Source organism: Ammospiza nelsoni, chromosome 4, assembly GCF_027579445.1.
Source record: "Ammospiza nelsoni isolate bAmmNel1 chromosome 4, bAmmNel1.pri, whole genome shotgun sequence".
NCBI classification, from domain to species: Eukaryota; Metazoa; Chordata; class Aves; order Passeriformes; family Passerellidae; genus Ammospiza; species Ammospiza nelsoni.
Genome location: NC_080636.1, coordinates 54,122,852 through 54,143,724, shown reverse-complemented (window position 1 = coordinate 54,143,724; position 20,873 = coordinate 54,122,852). Strand labels below are relative to the sequence as shown.

General features: G+C 41.9%; 1 protein-coding gene across 1 annotated transcript in view; it reads left to right on the top strand.

The window, feature by feature from the left end:
• The first annotated feature begins 4,468 nt into the window (after positions 1–4,468).
• Positions 4,469–20,873, top strand: part of ARHGAP10 (Rho GTPase activating protein 10) — a 139,614-nt gene continuing 123,209 nt past the window's right edge. Inside the window, exon 1 of the mRNA XM_059470893.1 lies at positions 4,469–4,731. Coding sequence (XP_059326876.1) covers positions 4,578–4,731 — 154 coding nt within the window. The 5' untranslated portion in view covers positions 4,469–4,577. The remainder of the gene's footprint in view (positions 4,732–20,873) is intronic.

Genomic DNA, 20,873 nt, shown 5'->3' with positions numbered 1-20,873 from the left:
TTGGACTTTGGCTTAATTATGCTTTCCATCTAGACGATGATAGTATGAGGCAAAGAAAATGTTAGCACCTGTGGGACATCATGAGCAAAAACAAGAGAAAAAACACAATGCAATTATCACCTGGGGTCAGTGAGGTGTAACAAGAGCTGGACTGCACCAAATATTGTAATGGGCAATTATCTCTGGTCCTCCATGGTTCTCCAAACTAATTCAGCTGTATTTTTTGTCAGAGGAAATAAATGCTAGTGGGTAGCATAAATTCTTTATAGGGCATATTTTTAAGCATAAATGAAATAGTACTGTGTGCTAATTTGACCTATTTGTGAAGATTACTAAAATATAGCAGAGTAAAACCCTTGAAATTCACAAGAGTCGATTCATTTCAAAGGCTGGGGAGGATACTTGTGAATTTCATACTCACAACTTTGTGATGGAACACTTCAGGAAAAAGTAGCTCCAGGACACAATACTTTATAACAGTGACAAAACATACAGCTGCTTTCTAAAATAATTTGTTGGGTAAAGCTTGCGCTGTAAAGGAGTGACAGAAAGGAATGCCCATCAGAGATATACATGATTTCCATAATAATCATCAAATTGGCTGACAGTAGAGTAAATAATGTTGGTCTGCATGGTGAGTGCTTGCAGACGAGTCTGTTTTTATGTATGAACTGCTGATGGATGCAAGGAGAGGGAGCATGCAGCCTCGAGGTATCTCACATGTGCATCAGACCCCTAAGGTCTTGCAAGTCAACTGTGATGACACAGTCATAAGCAAAATGGGAGTTAGAAGGAAACTCTTTAAACCCTCTATTAAACCCATGACAGAGGTGAAAGTGCTTAGACAAAGACAAAAAAAAATTATAATTCCTTGGAAGGCTGCTATTGCTAGTGATGTTTTGAACAACACAGCTGTGTGTTGGAAATGGTGGAAGCTGATATCAATTCTCTGTAACAAAACATCAGTAAAACTGAAAGTTAAATTTACTAATTTCTAACCTGTTTCTCCTTAACATGCAGCCTGGAGACACAATCAGCCACACATCAGAATATCATCTTCCATAAAAATCAGAATGGAGATCTGAAAATAACATAAGGAAGTTAAGATGGAACAAAACATATGATATGCTGGTGTATATGCCTGTTGTATAAAATTACTTGAAGAGGGTATTTCCTGAAACCATGCTTGCACAGAATGTCAAAGGAAAACAACCAAAGCAAAGATAAATACACAGTTTATGGACAGGATATTGCTACAGCTTCACATAGTCAATCTGTGTCATAGTCTCTTAAAAGAGGCTACAAGAAGGCTGTAAAATTTGATGACCTTGAGTAGGGAGTGGCAGAAAAGCAGAGATTTTTCTGATACAAAGCCACTTGGAGCCTTAATTAGTGGTGGTAATTAGTGGTAAAAGGGCAACTCCTTTTATTGCTCATTACATAGGTAATTGTTGTGCATAAATAATAGGTTATTATTTCCCCTCAGTGTTCCATCTTTTGTTTTAAATCACAATTCTGCTTTTTCAGAGTGTGACAGTATTTTGAACTTGTGGGTCAAGTTTAGGAAAACATATATTTAATAACTGTGGTGGTAGGAATCCAGCATGTTGTTTTGATTAACTGGATAAAGAGTGTAGAATTTCAATTTAGTAGTGAGTTTGCTTTCTTGTTTTATTATGTAAATAGAAGTTTACTTTCTTTATTCTGGGAAAAAATGTGTTATTTTTATGTATATAAATTGGACTGAATGCTATTCTTAGCTACAACTAGAAAGGAATACATTTTTATTTCACATGATTGAGGCAGGTAGACCAATTTCCCCTGATAAGCCTGTCATAGTAGGACAAATCTAAATTTGTCCCAGACCTGCTGGGTATTTTTGCCAGCTAAAAATCCCCATGACTAAGACAAACGTTCAGTTTTTAAAATAATTTTTATTTCAGTGCAAGCAACTCCACACAAAGCATGGGACCCCACTACTTTACAGCACTTCACTGAAAATATAATAGGGAAATTAAAATAACTAAAAACAGCCAAGAAAAATATTATTCTAACTTTAATGCTGGAGAACACTACAGAACAAAGTAAACAAACTATCCATGGAAGACATACTTATACTTGAAATGCTACTTCGGTAATCTAAACAGAGATAAAGATTGTTTGTTATTTAAGGTGGTTTTCTTTTTCTTTTTAAACTGATTTTTGAATAGCATAGAAACTTCTCAGCTAAGTAATATTAGAAAATAACTACCAGCAGATAATGTCATCTAGCAGGTGGAACACTTGGCTGAAAAACTGAACATTCAGGATCAGCTCTCAATAGCCCCTCCTGGTCTGCTGTGATTTCAGCAGATCATCTGCAGGTTTAGGTGGCATCTCATTTGGAGGGGCCACCCTCATTTTCAGACTACTTTCAGAAACTACACTTACACATGAGCCTTCATGTCAAGCCCCTTCTCCCTGGCCCTGTCTTTACGTAATTGTGTTTTCTTACCATCCTTATCTACATGAACAATGAGGATGTTATCTTGCTCTTTGATCATGAAATGCTGTGTTTACTCACTTGAGCTCTGTGATTGCTGCCAGATGAGTAACACATATCCTCAGACTGGTTTCTGAAGCAGGCTCTGAAGTGGACAGGTATTAAAAAACCCAAATGTTTGCAAAATTGAATACTTCCCAATATACAGCTTTATGAACAGGAGTAATTAAAAATGAGATTTGTAAAGTGCCCACCTATTTCCATACTTGACTTCTCCAGGTCAGTGCATGGGGTCATACAGAAAAAGCTTGATAGTTACACCACCAGTTATCTTCATCTCAGAAGGGAAAGGGAACCCAATTTGCCAAAATACAGAAAAAAAATAGATTGAATTGACTCCCAAAGTAGACACTCATGACTAATATATATATACCTTCCAATCATCTGAAAAAGTCCCATGAAACCACTCTGGATTGTCAAACCATTGAAACCATGAATTATAGCTAAATTATAAACACAAATATAACTATAAGCCTTTTCTGCCTTCGTCATTAGTTTCCTAACATTCTTAACTGAAACAATTCAGCATTGAGTGGTCTTCTCAGGGTCTTGCTGTTGCCACAGTTCTTGTTCACAAGACTGTAGTAGTTTATTGAATGAAGACATGAAGGTGAGTCTCTATCTCCTTTACTGAGTATTTCATGTGCAGACACAAGTGGGACAGGGTGAGCAACACCAGCCTTCTCAGCTGGTAGACAACCACCACCACAGCCAATTTTGGCTCAAGCAGCCCATGTGCTGCTCTGTGCATCCTCCCTCTGAGAGCCTGCTCAGCCCCTTCCTAAAGCTCACAGAGGATTCCATGAGATGCAGGGGCCCCAATGACTGGTACAGTCACAGAACCATTAAATATGCTGAGTAGGAAGGGACCCATCAGAATCATTGAGTCCAACTCTGGCCCTGCACAGGACATCCCAGGAATCCCACCATGTGCCTGAGAGCACTGTCCAAACACTTCTTGAGTCTGTCAGGCTTGAGGCTGTGACCACTTCCCTGGGAGGCCTTTTCAAGTACCCAACCACACTCTGGGTGAAAAACCTTTTCCTGATACACAAAGTAAACCACCTATGACTCAACTTCATGCTGTTTTCTCAAGTCTTGTCATTGGGTACCACAGAGATCAGTGCCCACACCTCCTCTTCCCCTCACGAACAAGTTGAAGACCACAATGAGGTCTCTCATCAGTTTCCTCCAGGCTGAACAAACCAAGTGACTACAGCTGCTCCTCATATGGCTTCCCCTCAAAACCCTTCACCATTCTCGTAGCCCTCCTTTGGACACTAATAGCTTAATGCCGTTTTTTTAATGTGGCACCCAAAGCTGTCCCCAGCTCTCGAGGTGAGGCCGCTCCAGTGCAGAGCAGGGCAAGGCAATCCCCTCCTTTGATCGGCAGCCTGATGTCCCCCAGGACAGGGTTGGCCCTCCCGGTTACCAAGGCACTCACTCGCATTCAACTTTCCATGGACCAGCACCCCCAGGTCCTTTGCACAGCGCTGCTCTGTTCTCCAGGCTACACACGGAGCCAGGGCTGTCCGGTCCCAGGAGCAGCCTCCCGCGCTTGTCCCTGGCGGGGTTGGTGTCCGTCCATCGGTGACTTGCCGCGGTGTCCATGCGGAGCACAGGGCTCTATCGGTAGCGGTACCTGCTCCCATTCTCCGCTCGGGGACGCCCGCAGCGCCTCAGCCGAGCCGCCCTGCCCGGGCACCGGGCGCACCGGGGCGGCCCCGCCCGGAGCCGCCGCCGCGGGGAGCGGGGAAGGAGCGGGGAAGGGGCGAGGAAGGGGCGAGGAAGGGGCGGGGAAGGGGCGAGGAAGGGGCGGGGAAGGGGCGGGCCCCGGGCTCTGTCCGCCCCGCTCGGGCGTGTCCCGGCGGGGCTGCCGGGAGGGCGGATCCGCTGAGCTCGGCTGTCTGTGCCCGCGCCCAGCCGTGTGAGGGGGGAGCTGCTGCTCCGTCTTTGTGGCCGCGGCTGCGGAGGGCGGCGGTGCTGCGGTTCGCGGGGAGCCGAGCCCGGCGCGGCGGCGGCAGCAGCGGCAGCCATGGGGCTGCAGCCCCTGGAGTTCAGCGACTGCTACCTGGACAGCCCCTGGTTCAGGGAGCGGGTGAGAGCCCACGAGGCCGAGCTGGAGAAGACTAATAAGTTTATCAAGGAGTTGCTGAAGGATGGGAAGAACCTGATCGCCGCGACCAAGAGTGAGTGGCGGGAGCGGGGGGAGCTGCGGGGGCGGCTGCCCGGCGCCGGGAGCTTTGCCTTTAAGCCGGCGGCGCTCGCCTTTGTGGCACGGAGCTTTGCAACGGCGCTCTCCAGCCTCTCCCTGGGGCTCCCCATCAGCCGCTTGGAGACGCGGGTCCTCTGCAGCCCTTCTCCGCGGAGGGCAATAAGGGATGGAGGCGGTGGCAGCGCCGGGGCACTCCTGTTGCCTCTGCCCGGTTGCTGGGCCGGGCCTGGCTGCTGTGTTCGGCGGTGCCGAGCCCGAGCAGCCCCGGCTGCCGTGTGAATCCGCCGGCAGCGCTCGGTGCCAGGTGCTGCCGGTGCGCTGCGAGCTGAGCGGCCGCGAACCGCGTACTGACCATAACCGTGGCGTGCCTGTGCGCTGCAGCCTGTGGGGAGGCTGCTGGAAAATGCCTCTGTCAAAAGAAGTGTGTTCAGGAATTTTCAGACTCAGTTTTGTGCTGACAGCGCTGGTTACCGGTTCTGTGCCTTTGGCCTCTTAAAATGTGCTGGTGTTTTGTTAATGCTGCGTTTAATTGTTGAGTATATACACAGTGTATATAAATAGCTAGCTATAATGTGTTTTATGTGGGAATCATGTTTTTTTTGCCTTGAATAACCACGTTCATGCATGTTCTTAGTATTTTTGTTGTTATTTTATTGTGCTAATGTATTTTTCCATTTAACATAAGACACAGTTCTGTAGTCACCTAAATATGTGGTAGGATGATTTGCTATACCAATTTTCAAATAAACCACTAATAGTGCTCTGGCACTTTGTTCTCGGAAGTGCACAGCACCTATGGTAGGGTAAACTTCTGAAGCCAGGAAACCATGCTGTCAGGATGTTTCCATTAAACTGATAGGGTTTTGGCTGGTGGTTTGATCAGTGTAGCTGCCTGGATATGGTGAAGTTTTTAAAACCAGAATTAACTCATTTCTATAAATAAAAACCACTCTTTTCTGGATTTGTCTCCAGTAGAAAATGCCGTATCAAATGGCACTGGTGTGTAACTGTTATTCTTTGGCCAATTTACATTCAGTTACTGCACATTGTGATCTTGGAGGATTATTCCAAATCTGTGACTTGAAGTGTCAGTATAAATCATCTTAACTTGGGGTATAAAGTAAAAAAGTGTCTCCAAAATTGGATAAGAACAGTAGAGGGAAATAATTCAATTTCTCTTCCTCAAGCATCTAGACATTATTTTGGCAACTGCCCCAAGCTCTCAGTTGCTCATGTACAGTAATGTGTACAAAACTTAATTTGAAAGCGTGGAGCTGGCTGTGGTGAGGAAAGCCCTGACTCAAATGAGCATCCTGTCCACAGCTGGGTGTCCACAGCATACCAGAATCCTGTGCTGCTAAATTGGCTTTGTGTGCAGTGCTCAGGGTGCTTTCCTGTGTGTGGTGGAAGCCAAGTGTGGTGGCCAGAGCCACCTGGCCTGGGAGGACTCCATTAAATACTTTGGGCTAGTCCATGAGTAATATTTAGAGAGGCTGTCTGAGATCCTGCCTGTTCAGGTCTAAGCACTGCCTTCCTTTCTGAGATGAGAGTCTCAGGTTTATTCTTGAGTTTAGTTGCTGTACCTTATTCTAACAAACATCTTCAGAATACTTGTTTGAAAAGTACAAACAGGTTAGACCCTTCTTCCCACATTTCAGGTTTCTGCAGTTGCCTCTCCTCTTTAGAGTGCCCTGAGTGACAGGTTTGAAGCTCAGTTGCCTTCCGCTGGTGCTGGTGAAGGAGTGCCGCTGTTCAACAGACATTTAAAGACAAATTGAAGTAGAGGAAGCACAGGGAGCCCAGTGGTTAAAACCCACTAAAACCCCAGTGGCTAGGATATTGGCCCTCCTTGTGTTTCCAGAAGAAAACGTTATCGTCTAAATTCTTTGAGGAACTTGATTTATTTGCTGTCAGGAAACCAAATGGGATTAGTATTTGTTCCAAAAACCCAGCTTCAGAAGTGGTCTAGACAGAATGGTCTATTTTGTGCATTTTCTGCACAAAGAATTTGACTGCAATTTTGAGAATGTGATAATAAAGCAGGGTGTAGTGAGCTTAGATGATTGCCTCTTAAACAACAGTTGCTGACAATTTTTAGAAAATTGTCTGTTTTAGTCTTTTGAACGAAAAATATCATCTCGATAATAGCGAAAATATTTCCCTGTGTCTAGAACCGGTAAAATATGAGATTTGCACTTGGTGTAATTGATATGTGAGTGTGATAAGCTGCTCTGAGTGATGTGTAAAGTATAAAACATAGTAGGTGCACTATTGTTCTTTAATTTGTGGGAGATGTGTAATTTGTGGGACTGCAATAGACACTGCATTTCAGCATTTCACTCCCTTAGCAATTTCCTTATTTCACTTGTAAAGCTGGCAGCAAACGTTAAGGGGATTCTTTAGGTGTGAATAACTGATGCAATTGACTGGATCCCTCTTCCTGCCTGACAGACAGCCTTGTCAGTGACTTTGATGCTGCCTGCACTGGGTTACATCTTGACATGTGATAGCAGATACTGCTGCCACTCCCTCTAATTCATAGGAACTATCATTGTCTTGCAGGGTACAACAGTAACACAATGTGGATCCTCTCACTGGCTCCTTTCCCTTTGTCTCCTCAGTCGTATGAGATTGTATTTTTCACCTAAAACTCAGAAGAATTGATTTTTGCTAGGATAGGACTGTACTACTTAAAAAAGAGAACAAAAAAAAAAAATTGCGTATTTAAATTGTTGAATTTCCAGAGTCAAGCATACTTCAAGTGTATCTTTACACTTTTAAGTTTCAGTAGTTTCAGTAATGTGATAGAGAGATAAACAAGAGTGACTCAAAGTTGTCTGTTTCCTGTGTAAGGTTTTGAATCACTAAGTTGTCTAGTTCAAGCTAAATATTGTAAAGATGAGTTAGCAAAAGGTGATTCTTCCTTTTCTTATGACAGTTAAATGTGTTTAAAAGGAGTACAAACCCATTTTTCCTTACTGTTACTAATCAGTAAATACAAGTGGTATGCACTTGTGCTTTTTAAAATAGAAACGTACTATTTCTTGGGGGATTCCAATTCAGTTAAACAAGTTAGGATCAATATGGTTTATAAATAACTTCTGGATGGAGGAAGTTGTGCTTCAGTGAAAGTGAATTTAAAGGTGCCTGATAAGAGAATCCTTATTCTGAATCATGAAAGGAACATTAAGAGGTTTAGTTCTGAGCTCCGAAAAATCTGCAGTGCCATTTGTTGGAAGCTAAAGAATACAACACTGGATAAATACTATATATTTAGTCTGAATTCTTCTCCCTGTGTTGATCCAACTCTAGGCCTCTTTGTATGCGTGTGAGATTTTTGGGGGGCTTTGGAGATATTTTTTGAAGATTTTTGTTTTTTTTTTGTATACCTGCAGCAGGAGCTGTCGCTGCTAATGAGATGCCAAGTGGAGTAGGAAGAGTCAGAATGAGTACAGGTTTTGGCTTTCTCACAGGGCCTTTGCAAAGCATACTCATGAGTGCATGCTCACAGCTGTTCCATGTGCCTGAAAGCAGAACCTCCCCATTCTTGGATTTAGGCTCAAATTGGAGCAGAATTCTGTTTGAACCAGCTGCAGTGACTTTGTGATGGGCTGGTGAAGACAGAAGATGGATGTACTGGGTGCACTGGGCATCCTGGCTATCCAGTGCAGCCCAGCATACTCAGTGACTGTTTCTTATTGCCATTTGTTTTTGTGTTTTTCGTGGAAGAGTTCTTTCTTGCACTCTTCCAGACTGCATACAAAATGGCAACCAATTTTATTTTATGTGTAGAAAGAGTTTGTTGGAATATACAGAGTTAGTGATGAGTATTTGTTTTAACAAAGATGATTGAAGAACCTAATCCAGTCCCAAGCCCCAGTTTGGTATCTGAATTGTCCAAACCCTTATGCTTTTTCTTGGCCAGTTCTCTTGGTGTGTGGTGGTGGTTGACCTTCCAGACACTGGTCTAGTTAGATATTGGCCTGACTTGGTGTATATATTGTTATGTAAATATAGAAGCTGTGGTAATCCAGCTTTTATAATAATAACACCACATAAAAACCTCTCAGACCACTTAAGCTGTGGTGCATTTTTTTTCTTAAGCACTAATTGTCTAGTTTTTAAAGCTTTCCTTAATATAATCTGCAGTTATGAAACCATGTGTAATGTGTGCCAGCTTTCAAAGTCTTAGGAATTTTTTTTTGCAACAAAAATGTTCTACTGACATTCCAGTACATGTCAAAGAAGTAAGAGAAAACCACTAATATAGGGCTTCTTAATAACTTCTAGACAAGAAATGGGCATTCACTGAAGATTTAGGTAGAACCCAAAGGTTGAGTAAAAACTTAATGCCATTTTACTTAATGGGGAAGGGGGGAATATTGCAAGAGGGTCTTAGTTTAACTTGTGTGCAAAATTTCTTAAGTCAGCTGAGGTTAGTTGGAGCTCTATATTTGATTATTTTGCCTTGAATTCAGTGAGACCTCTGAATTTATAAATCTTTATATTTAGCATTTTAAAAAGCTATTTTATTTTTCAATTAGTAACTCACACCCAGGCTTTATTTCTATTGTAAGGCATGCTTTAGGTGTGATAACCATGAGCAAATCAATGTTGTATGTGAATGCTCTGAGATTTAAAATTGAAATATACTCTGCTAGGGCCACGTTAGATAAAAATTACTTCAAGGGCAGTATTGCAAAGGCTACTGAGTTATGTGTACCTTTAAAAATCTTCAACTTTCTATTGGAATTGTTTCCATCATTGAGCTCATTAGAGAACTAAGGCAAACAGGTACTTTGGGGCCCATCTAATAGAGATTTCCCTTAAGAAAGAGTTGCTGATTATAACATAAAAAAATGTTGCTTTTCCCTTCCCATCAAGATAATTGCCACAGCTGAGGCCTAATTAACTCTGACAGCACTTTATTTTTTTTTTCTTTTCTGCTTGTAGATAAAGTTGTTTCTGTACAAGGACCAGGGAAATGCTTATATTTAAGAAAGTACTCTAAAGAACATTTTGTTTAGCTCCACCCCAAGTAGAGCATTCGTTACTGTGTCAGTAGCTATAAAAAGTGTCAGGCTCATTCTGTGGAGGATGCCAGTTTGTCAGCTTGAATCTCATCTCTTCAGCTTGAATTACTAACTAGCTTCATTACTGTCTTTGTCCTGTAGATGTTCCACTGTTCATTTTTTTTTCTGTATTGAAAGCAGAGCGTTGTGCTACTGAACATCTGTGAGAGCAGAAAATATAAAAATTCATGAATTTACATGGATTTTGTTAGTTCTGAGAGATGGGAAAAACTGTCATTAAATGAAGTTATTTTGTCTTTTAATAATTTGGGGGGAAAGGTATCATTTTTCAGCTTTAGATAAAATGTGTGTGTGGTCATTAAAGAGAGCATCACTGATAGGTGTAATTGTCAGTCTTTGGGACAAAACCACAGAAATAAGTTTATAGATTTTAGAGATGTTGTCTGGTAGATCATGTTGAGATGGTTTTTTTCCTTGATTTTTTTTTAAATGACAAGACTTTATAAAGGTAATTTTAGAATCCTGTGGAATCTGTCTATCTTAAGGAGTTGTAGAAAAGAGTGCATTTGCCCTACAGTCTGTAAAGTGCCAACACCTGCTTGAAATTAAGAACAATAGGCCCACTGCTAAGCTGTAGGTGTATGCTCTTCCTAAAATTATCCTGTGCCTTCCAGCTCTGTATTGCAAAAATGTTGCAAATTTTAGCAAGCTGACCTTATGACACTGATAACACTCCTCAAGTCCAGTCTGAAATAACTTGGTCAGTTTTTTTGAGGCAGAACATCTCTTTCTGCCCAGATGTTTTTCCAAGGGGGCAGGAAGGAGAGTGCTATGGTGATTATTTTTTTTTGGGAAGTAGCAAACATGTTTGGACTGGCACTGCAGAGCTGCATCCCAGTGCTTGTCTCCTCCTTCCCAGCTGTTTTGTGACATGATGTAATTAATGTCTAAGGTTTACATTGACTGTAGTGCTTTCGTTTTACAGTGCCAACCTCAGTCACTGCTGCAACACTTAGCACATTAACCTAAAAACCAGGGGCTTGGCTGTTTCAGAGAGAGAGTTCACAGCATGTGAATCTTGGCAATATGCTTAGTGTTTTGATAGTGTGGGTTGTGGCTTCTTGAGATAATTTTTATGATTTGCTCGTGTCTGATGGGGCTTCCTTTTGTGTCTAATGCCACTTTTCTGAGTTTCAGTACCATATTTGCTGTTCTATGACAGTTGTCCTTTAGATACTACAATATGCTCAGTGTTTTGGTTATCTTTTAAATGTCTTCAAGTTTCTGAGTTGGCTAATTAAGACACTTGGAGCAAATGAATGCTTTCTGGATTATCTAATGAGTGTAAAATATATGATCAGATAAACTTGGGCACATATTGGCAGAATAACTTAAGAAAGTACTGTTCAGGGAATGTAACATTTCTCTGCTGGTGGTTGCTGCCACCCACTGTAGTTGTCAATCTTAATCAGCATCTAAAATCTGCCTTGTTGCTAAGTCAAAACCATCTTCCTTGCCAAATTTAAACTCAGCCATCAGTTTTGCAATGAGTTGAAGCAGGCACTTGTACTCCATCCCAGCAGCTCCTGTGGAGGTTGTTTTCCTCCGGGTGTGACTTTGATGGAGAGAGGGCAGTAATTTATGAAGCCCCATATTATACAGCCCGGATAAATGTGTGCCTTCTGTCCAAAGTGTGTCTTGTTATCTCGCTGGAAATAAGATACTGGAAAGGGAAGTGTGTGGCCTGGTTTACACTGTCCTCCAATTCTTTTCCTAAACAGATAATTGTGGCAAATTTTGACAGACAACCTCAATGTCATGCTGTTTTTCCATACCTGATTCTAACTATGGATGGAGCTTCTTGCAGATACCATGTTCTTTGTCTTTTACTCCTTCGGCTCTGTTTTTGTTTCCTCCCTTTGTCGCTCTTTTCCATCCTGTGTGTTTGCTCATCTTTCAGGATAAAAATAGAGAGAAAACATCCAGGCCCTCAAAAGCTATGTGGCCATCACAGGCCAAGGCCAAATCAGAAGTTCCTGTAAATCATTCATGCTAAGCTTGTCTTTTGTGGGAAAGGAGAAGCATGAGGGGAAAATAATCTACAGGGATAGAAAATCATAGTGTTATTCAACAGATTATGGTTTTACTACAGCCCAGACCTTTGAATAAACCCTCTATTGCCTTTTTAAATGATAGGACTGGGCAGGTGGAGGTTATTGGCTCAATAGGTGGGTCAGAGATGGGCTTTGTCTCTCAGTAGATCTCCTTGTTACAGCTTCCCTGGGTCCTTGTCAGCTTTTGTATGTGCACCTGGCTGCTTGGGACTGCATGTCCTTGAAGAGGAAAAACAATGCTTTGTTTAATTTGGCAGGGAAAATTGAGTATCCAGGATGAAACTGAGCAGGGCTTTGTACCAGAGCTGGGCCTGAAAGGACATTGTAGTGTGTGTGGTGTCCAGGAACAGGTTCTCAGCCACTTTGTTGCTAGTGAGTGGTTTTTAGCTTTGAATGTGTCCATGTCCTCCATTAGGCTTCCTCCATTAGGCATGGGGACTTAGAATAACCCTGAATTCGAAGCAATAGATTAAATAGTGATGAAAAGTATTGAGGAGTATAAGGTTTGTCATACACCAAGTGTTTAAGCCTTATTGTATCAAATCTCAAAAATTGGGATGTTTTCCCAAGCAGAGAGAGAACACTGTATTTTTTTTTTTGCACCTAGTTGATCAAGGGAAGCCAGCTGATGTAAATGTTTTGATTTAATCTGTGGTTTTGTCAGTCATTAGAGTTGCTTGTTTTGAAAAATATTACTAATATTTGAATGTTTATGTGTTGGAGCAAAAAAAAGTATATGTAAACTTGTAGCAGTTTTACATAAAAGTGTAATTGCTTAGGATGTGCTTCTTCAAAAGAAAATCCTGTTGTCTTGCAAACAGGTGGAGGGAGCTTCCAGATCATGGAGGACTTGACACAAACTTGTAAAAATATCATTTTGACAGTGGGTCCCAGTTCTTAGAATTCTGTTTTGGGGCTGAGCTTGCAGGTTATGTGCATTAACAGACTGTGACTGCTGCATAGTGTCAGCCTTTGGAGCGCATCAGTGCTCTGAGAGCAAAACAGTGTAACTTGTTCATGCCTTTTTCCTCTTACAATCTCAGGTTGTAAGCTCTCTGTTGGAGAGGCCTGGACTGACTGACAAACTCAGTCACGGGCCAAAGGACTGTTTCTCCAAAGCTTTTTGCCTGTTCAACTCCTCAGCCTGCAAGCTTTTCAGGAACAAAGCTGACTTTGTCCAGTCTGCTCTCAAACACTTGCTCTGTGGTAATATTCCTGTTCTTTTATTGTGCTTCTTTTTATGCTTTCAGTCATTTCAAAATGCACAGTTTCAAATTTCTGTTGTGCCTATTGTAGCTGTTTTCTTGTTCCAGGAGATTCAGCATCTTTGCTAAAAGAAATCAAACTACCTAGAATTATTGCCTTTATATTTTGGGTTTTTTTTTTTAATTTTTAGGAGTGTCATGGCTTAAACCCAGCTAACAGCTGAGAATCACGCAGCCACTTGCTCATTCTCCCAGCTGGTGGGACTATGGACAAAATTAGAAGGGTGAAAGCTAGAGAACTCCTGGGTTCTCTACCCAGGGAAAACAAAAGCCGTGAGCATCAGTAAAGCAAAACAAGGAATTTTTCACTTCCCATGGGCAGGCAGCCAGGTGCTCAGTCATTTCCAGGAGAGCAGAGCCCAGTCATCTGTAAGGGTTACTTGGAAAGACAAATGCTGTTACTTCAAACATTCCCCCACTTCCTCCTTCTTCTCCCTTCTTTATATATGGAGCATGACACCACAGGTATAGAAATTCCTGCTGATCAAACTGGATTTTTTTTTTTTAATGACAATAAATGCAGCTATTTGATCAAGGGAAGCCAGCTGATGTAAAGGTTTTGGATTTCAGCAAAGCTTGGCTGGTGTCTCTCAGGGTCCTTCTGCACAGGCTGTACAAACAGAGCATGCAGTGGGTGAGCAGCTGGCTCACAGCTGGGCACAGAGGGCTGGACTGAAGGGTGTGCACTGGAGACCTGTCACTAGTGGTGTTCTCTAGGGCTCCATCTTAAGTCCTGTGCTTTTCAACATCCCCATTAAAACTTGGATGCAGGACTGGAAGGGATGCTAAACAAGTTTGCAGATCACACAAAGCTGGGAGGAGCTGTTGACTCCCTGAAGGCAGGGAGGCCCTTCAGAGAGACCTTGACAAAATAGAGGGCTGGGCAATCACCAGCCAGGTGAAGTCCAGCCAGGGCAAGTGCCAGATTCTGCACTTGCAGGGTTCTGCACTTCCCCATGGGGTGGGGCAACCCTGGGTGTATGGACAGGCTGGGGAATGAGAGGCTGGAGAGCAGCACTCTGCAAAGGGCCCTGGGTGTGCTGGTTGATGGAAAGTTGAATGTGAGTCAGTGCCCTGGCAGACAGGAGGGCCAGCCCTGTCCTGGGGGGCATCAGGCACAGCATCACCAGCTGGGCAAGGGAGGGGATTGTCCTGCTCTGCTCTACACTGGGGTGGCTTCACCTTGAGTGCTGGGGGCAGTTTGGGGTGCCACAGTATAAGCAAGATATTAAGCTATTGGAGAGCATCCAAAGGAGGGCAAGAAAGGTGCTGAAGGGTTTTGAGGGGAAGCCATATGAGGAGTGGCTGAAGTCACTTGGTTTGCTCAGCCTGGAGGAGACTGAGGAGAGACCTCACTGCATTTACAGCTTCCTCATGAGGGGAAGAGGAGGGGCAGACACTGAGCTCTTCTGTGTGGTGACAGTGACAGGATGTGAGGGAGTGGCCTGAAATTGTGTCAGGGGAGGCTTAGCTTGGATATCAGGAAAAAATTCTTTCCCCAGAGGATGGTTGGACACTGAAATGGGCTCCTCAGGAAAGAGGTGACAGCACCAACTCTGACAGAGCTCAGGAAGCATTTGGACAATACTCTTGGGCACGTGGTGTGACTCTTGGGGATGGTGCTGTGCGGGGCCAGGAGCTGGACTCCGTGATCTTTGTGGGTCCATTCCAACTCAGCATATTCTGTGTAATATAAACTTCATTCAGTTGCGGTCATCTGTCCCAGCTGGGTCTTGTCCTAACCTCTCATGCATCCCCAGTCTTCTCACCAGCAAGGCTATACAAAAACTAGAAGAGGCTTTGGCTGTGTGTAAGCCCTGCTCAGCAATAACAAAAACATCCTTATTACTGTCACTGTGTTCAGCACAAATCCAAAACTCAGCCCCATACCAGCCACTATGAAGAAAATTTTCTCTATCTCAGCCAAAACCAGCAAAAGAAAACCTGATGTTGAAAGAAATGCTTCTCTCTCCCATGGCTGTTTTTGTTTTGTTTTGCAAAACACATTTATGTGTTTTGTGTCTTATAATGGTGTCTTCCAACACCATTACTGCTTGTCCCATGAGGTTCTGTTGTACCTGAGGGGGAAGGCTGCCATCCTGAGGGGTTGGGAACTCGCTAGTCAAGCATGGAAATTTATTGCCAATTGTGTCTCTCCTCTCACTGCAGTTTTTTGCCATGTTTTGTGAAGTAGTAGTTCTAAGTTCCAGACATGCAGCTCAAGTTTTTGTGTAGTTAGTGTAATGAACTAAGGAAATGTTTGTGTTGCATCCTTGAATGTCATATATAGAACTTGGCACTCTATTTAGATGAACTTTGCTGGGGGCCTATAGCAAAACTGAAGGAGATTGGAACCTAGTGAGCCAAGTAGTGCAATCATCTCTGAGGGTATTGATGACTAGAAATTACCTTGGCTGAGACCTGAAAACAAGCAGATTGAAGGTCTGTGAGAAAGGTCAGTCACACACAACAAACAAAATTTTATTGTGCATGTACAAATATTACACTGTAAATGTAGTATAAGATATGTAAGACGCAAATTTTATTTGGGAAATGCAGCTGAGACTCAAGAGAAATGATTCTTTGTCTTCACTTACCTGGAAATTCCATTTCCCTTCCTGCCTTCATTACCCACTGTAATAGATCTGTAATTAGAGTGTGTCTTAGGTATGAATTCCTCTTTATTAATTTAGAAAAATACCTTATAATTTGGTGCAACATAATTTTTATATAGGGCACCTTTTTTTTATTTTAGGTGCTGCAAAAAGGTTGCTGCCAGTCTTGAGGATTTTTCTATAGTGGTCATGGTTCATGTCTGCAAAATTAGTTCTCTTTTCATATACATGAATAATTTTATGTTATAAATGAAAGACCAAGCTGTGTCTAGAGAAGTGACTTTGTGAGCAGCTTTGGGCAAACCTCTCACTAGTTTATATCTTTCTTTTCAGCACTATTTAATCTATTGCTTCAAATTTAGGGCTATTAATCTGCTAAGCATTTAATGAATATTGAAATGTCACAAAGAAGTGTTGTGTATGAGTCCTTTCTGGATTAGGGAAGGCTGCTCTTTTTCTGCAGTCATGATTGGAATTAGACAGTAGTTATAAACTGTTTTTATCCTCTTCAAGTAAATTAGCTTAATACAGAATCCGAGAGGAGGATGTTCCATGTTCTCCTGCAGTCATGGGCTGGACATCTCAGTACAGAGGGCATGGAAGTATGAGCTCAGAAGGCAGCTGTTCTGCCCTTGCCATGCAGATTATTCCAGTGGAAATTTCAGTCAGCAGTTTGGCTTTTCTAAGGTTTCTAGCATTTAATCATTCACTTTTTTTAAATAGTAAGCATGCAGATGTGAAGAAAAACAGGTATGCCAACCTTGCTATAACACTTCATGGATGTACTAATTCAGGTTGGTAAAGTTATTGCTAAGCTTGCTTCATTGAGGAGGGTTTTTTTCCCTCTTGCATGTTTTTTTTTTTGTTGTTTTTGAAATGAAAGTGTTTAGAAAGAATCTGGCTTTAGTACCTTCTTGGAAATTAGCTTGGCATAATTACCATCAATGCATTTAAAAATGGAATTAGGAACTAAGATGTCAGGCAGGAAAAGTAGCAATTTTTTTTTGGATGGGGGAAGCAACTGGACCACACAGGCAAGTAATCTGATAGTGCCTCCTCCACCACTTTTCTCTGGTACAGAGAAAGGTTTCTTTCAGTAGAACTTACTGTGTTTGTAAGCAACACGTAACTGAAACAAGAAATCAAAGCCCCTCCTGAAACAAAAGCTTCTGATACCACAAAAATGTCAAATAACTCTCAAATAATTCTATCAACATTTATTTCCATTTCAGTCCTTTTGTAAATAAAGCTTTATGCATGTGCTTTCCATTCCTGTAGTGATAGCTATGGTTTGCTTGCTTTTAGGATCTTGAAGACTTGTGAGCAGATGAAAGGGATTGTATGCTTTTGATATGTCAGGTTTGACAGCAAAGCCTTGTTAAGAGAATTTATCTTTTAAAGAGTGTTATCTTTGAATAAGGATGCTGTTTTTCATCGGGTTTCAGGAAAAGAAAATTCTTTCTTTCAATTTCCATTTTAAATATAGAATATTTCCATATTTACTAATGGTCTGGAGGTGATCTCATGAATCATGAGGACATTATTGAACAGCCTTATTGGAACATTGCTTCCTAGACCCTATTATTAGTGTAGTAGCTGAGAGAGATAGGAGCAGCTGCTGAGTTTTGTTCTGAGTGCCTGGATGGGTGTGTTGGGGAGGCATTCCCAGTGACAAGCAGAGGCACTAGGGGATGCCAGGAAGGAATTTTGATTGGAAAATAGTTGACGTGAACTCAGTGGTTGGTGATTCTGTCTCTTCTTTCTCTGTCTTCCCTCTGAGAGGTCTGAGTAATGTAACTTTTCAGATTCCTGCTGTAGTCAGCAGAAATTGCTGCCTTCGTCGCCTCATTTGATGTCTTCAGCTGCCTCTCTGGTGAACATTTATAGAGCAAACTCTGGTGAATGTTCAAGTTTAAGTATTAGGGATGAACAGGAAAGGTCTAATAGGCATTTAGCACATGCTACCATGGGGACATGCTCATGCTTCCTAAGAGGTTTTAGGGTAGAGCTGTAGGAGAGAACAATGACTGAATCAAATCTTCTTCAGAACATGTGCCTCTAGTTTCTTGCTGGCCTTTGGAAAAGATATCCTCAGACCAGGGTGGCCAATGTCAGTTGAAGTTTTAGTCACAGCAGAACAATTAGAAGGGGGAAAGACATTTCTTTTGTGGCTCTGTAAAAATTGATGTCAGTATTTAGTAATGTCAGAGGAAGAGAGCACGCCAGTTCTCTTCTGGGGAGGAGTGTGGTGTGGTTTCTTTTTTACTTGCTTTCTTTAAGATACTTGCTTATTCCCAGTTGCTTTCCTTCCAGAGAGGGACCCATTATACTGCTCTCTAGTGCAGTTTACCTCAGCCTTTTCAGGTGATGGATTATCTAACCTTTCCCAGGAGGAAAAAGAAAAAAAAAATACTGTTTTGTATAACATTATAATATTTATTAATATTGAATGATAGCATTCACTTATTGAGCATTATTGAGGGAATTTGTTTTAATTTTTCCTGTGTTTTCTGTTTGCTTAAACATGTTGAATTTGATTGCTGGCAGTCACTTTTCTCAAGTTGCCTTTTGATACTTGATGGCCTTCTTGTGGTTTTTGGATCAAAGCCCATGGGAATGTTTTAGTGGTATGTGCAGTATAGGGAGCTGAGGATTCCTTGGTGTCGTAAACAGTTCCATTAATGTTTGTTTTCTTAAGTTATAATGATGTTTGTGTGTGAGCTGGTTTAATGTTTGTTTTCAGTTCAAGAGGATACATAGTTACAGCTGTAAGTGGGTAATGAATGTGAATAGAGGGAATTGAGAGTTGTTGTTTTGTGTCCCAGCAAAACGAAGCACGTCTGTCTGGCAAAGACTAATTCTTCTGCATACTCTTAGTGATACCAGATACTTAGGAATTCAAGTCAGAGGGAAATTCCTTGCTTTGCCCTATACTCCTGCAATGAACAGCTTGGTGTGGTTGGGATTCTTGATAGCATGAAGCTCCTTATTTGGGGTTGCCACTAGAAAAACCCAGTAGAAGGATTTATATGCAGAAAATGTCATCAGAAGAATTAAAGGTAAGTTTATTTACTTATGATCACCCAAGTCACAACCCATTTTAAAGTCTTGGTAATGGTTTCCTGTGTTCTGTTTGTAGCACTGTGTTTTTTTGTCAAGTGAAGTATGTGCACATTAATATGAGATTATTCTTAAAAATAAACAAACAAAGCTCTTAACCTATATAGCACTTAAAAATTCTAAGTGCTTAAAGCATTTTGGATGGGAACGTTTCAACATCCTGTGCACTAGGTTGGGCTGTGGCTCTGTTTACACATGGCTGAAGGGAGAGGCCAAGTGATTAGATAGGATTGCACATCAAGCCCTCACTGGAGATAGAGTTAGTTATTAGGAGGCCCTGACATTTAACCTTTTTACCCATGCATTGGCATATTTTGTTTTGTCAGACAGCCTGGAGACATTGGGATTGGGCTGTAAACTGTGAGAGTTTTGGACTGCCCATTGAATCCCCCAACCAGTGATCAGAACTGTTTCGGTGTAGGTTCTTGCAGATTTGGAGAGAGTGTTGGATTTTAAATGCTCAGTTTTGTTGTGCAGTCATGTTAAATGTTCCAACGAGGTGGTGAAGCCATCTGTTTGATTCTTGGTACTTTCTGGAATATGGAGGACATGGGACTGTTCTTACCTTGGTGCTCTGAGGGAATTTTGAATGTTTTGGCTTGTGCTGGTTGGAAATGTACCCCAAATCCAGCAATTGGTTCCAGAGCTACATCCAGTCAGGCAACAATCTACACACGCTTGCCTAGTTACAGTACAGTGCCTTTGGCTTGTCCAGAGCTCACCTTGAGCAGCTCACTCAGGCTGAAGGTGCAGCTGGCTGTGCCACCCTGAGCCCCTGCAGTGTCCCTTGGCTCCGTGCTGCCTCTGCTGCTCCTCGCTTCAGTCTGCCTCACACAGAGCAGAGCCTTTGGAGCTCACTGCCAGTTTTGACTCTGTCTTCTCCTTTTCCTATCAGTGGCCCTACCCAACTCAGTCTCTGCCCTTACAGATGGTTACTACTGACACCAGTCCTAAATTTAGCTCTAAATTTTTTCTTCTGAACCCATCCTTAGCCCTAATTTGGTGATTGTAGCCTTTAGCAGATACAAGCCAAGAAAGGAAATTTTCGCTGCTGATTCTAACATCTCTCATCATCTGGCAAACCTCTGCTGAACCCAGCAATGAGCATTCCTGCTGGCTGCTACCCAGCCCTAAAAGTAATTGACTGAAGTTTTGGATCCTTCTCTGTCTGTCTGTTGACAATGGTAACTAATAACAAAAAAAAAAAAAAAAAAAGAAAAATCTGAAAGCCTTGCAAATGAATCCTAGCTCAAGTCTTGCCCTAACACAAAGCAGGTGGCTCCCACTGAACTGCTAAATGAAGCATGAACTAAATCTTACTTGGTTCCACTGTTTTATATTGATTATGTATGGATAAATGTCTTAGAGTAGTGGGAATCTCTGGAAACCAGGAGTGAAGATATAGAATGTATGTAAAGCCAGTCTGCCTTTTATTTCCACCAATGGGAAAGAAGATAACAAATTGAGAATCAGGCGGGATTTGGAGTTTCAATGGGCAACAGCAAGCCAGTTTAATTGTACATTGCCAAGAGTCATAAAGTTTAAAATTTTTAAGCTATTTTTGTATTAGTAATTTTACTTGCCTTATAAAGTATTTCTTAATCTCTGTTACTAATAAGGGCAAGAGGATGGTTGTGCTTTGAGTTGACATCAGACCAAGAATACAAGAAGACTGTTTATGCAGAGGTTCCCATTTGCAGATGCCTGCTGTGGGATTGAGACATATCAGGGGAAGGTTTCCCTCTTCCTTCCCACAACCATACATGAGAAAGAAAACATGAGTGCTTTTCCTTTCCCTTTGGATCCATATAGCTGATTGTATGTGAACTATTTGTCTCATCTGTCTTTATGGCACTGTAAATAAAGTTTTAAATACAGAAGGATTAAATGATGATTTTATATATCTTTTACTGCGAGAAATTATTTTTTTGGGGGAAAAATTTCTTCATTTACTGGGCTGTAATTAGGA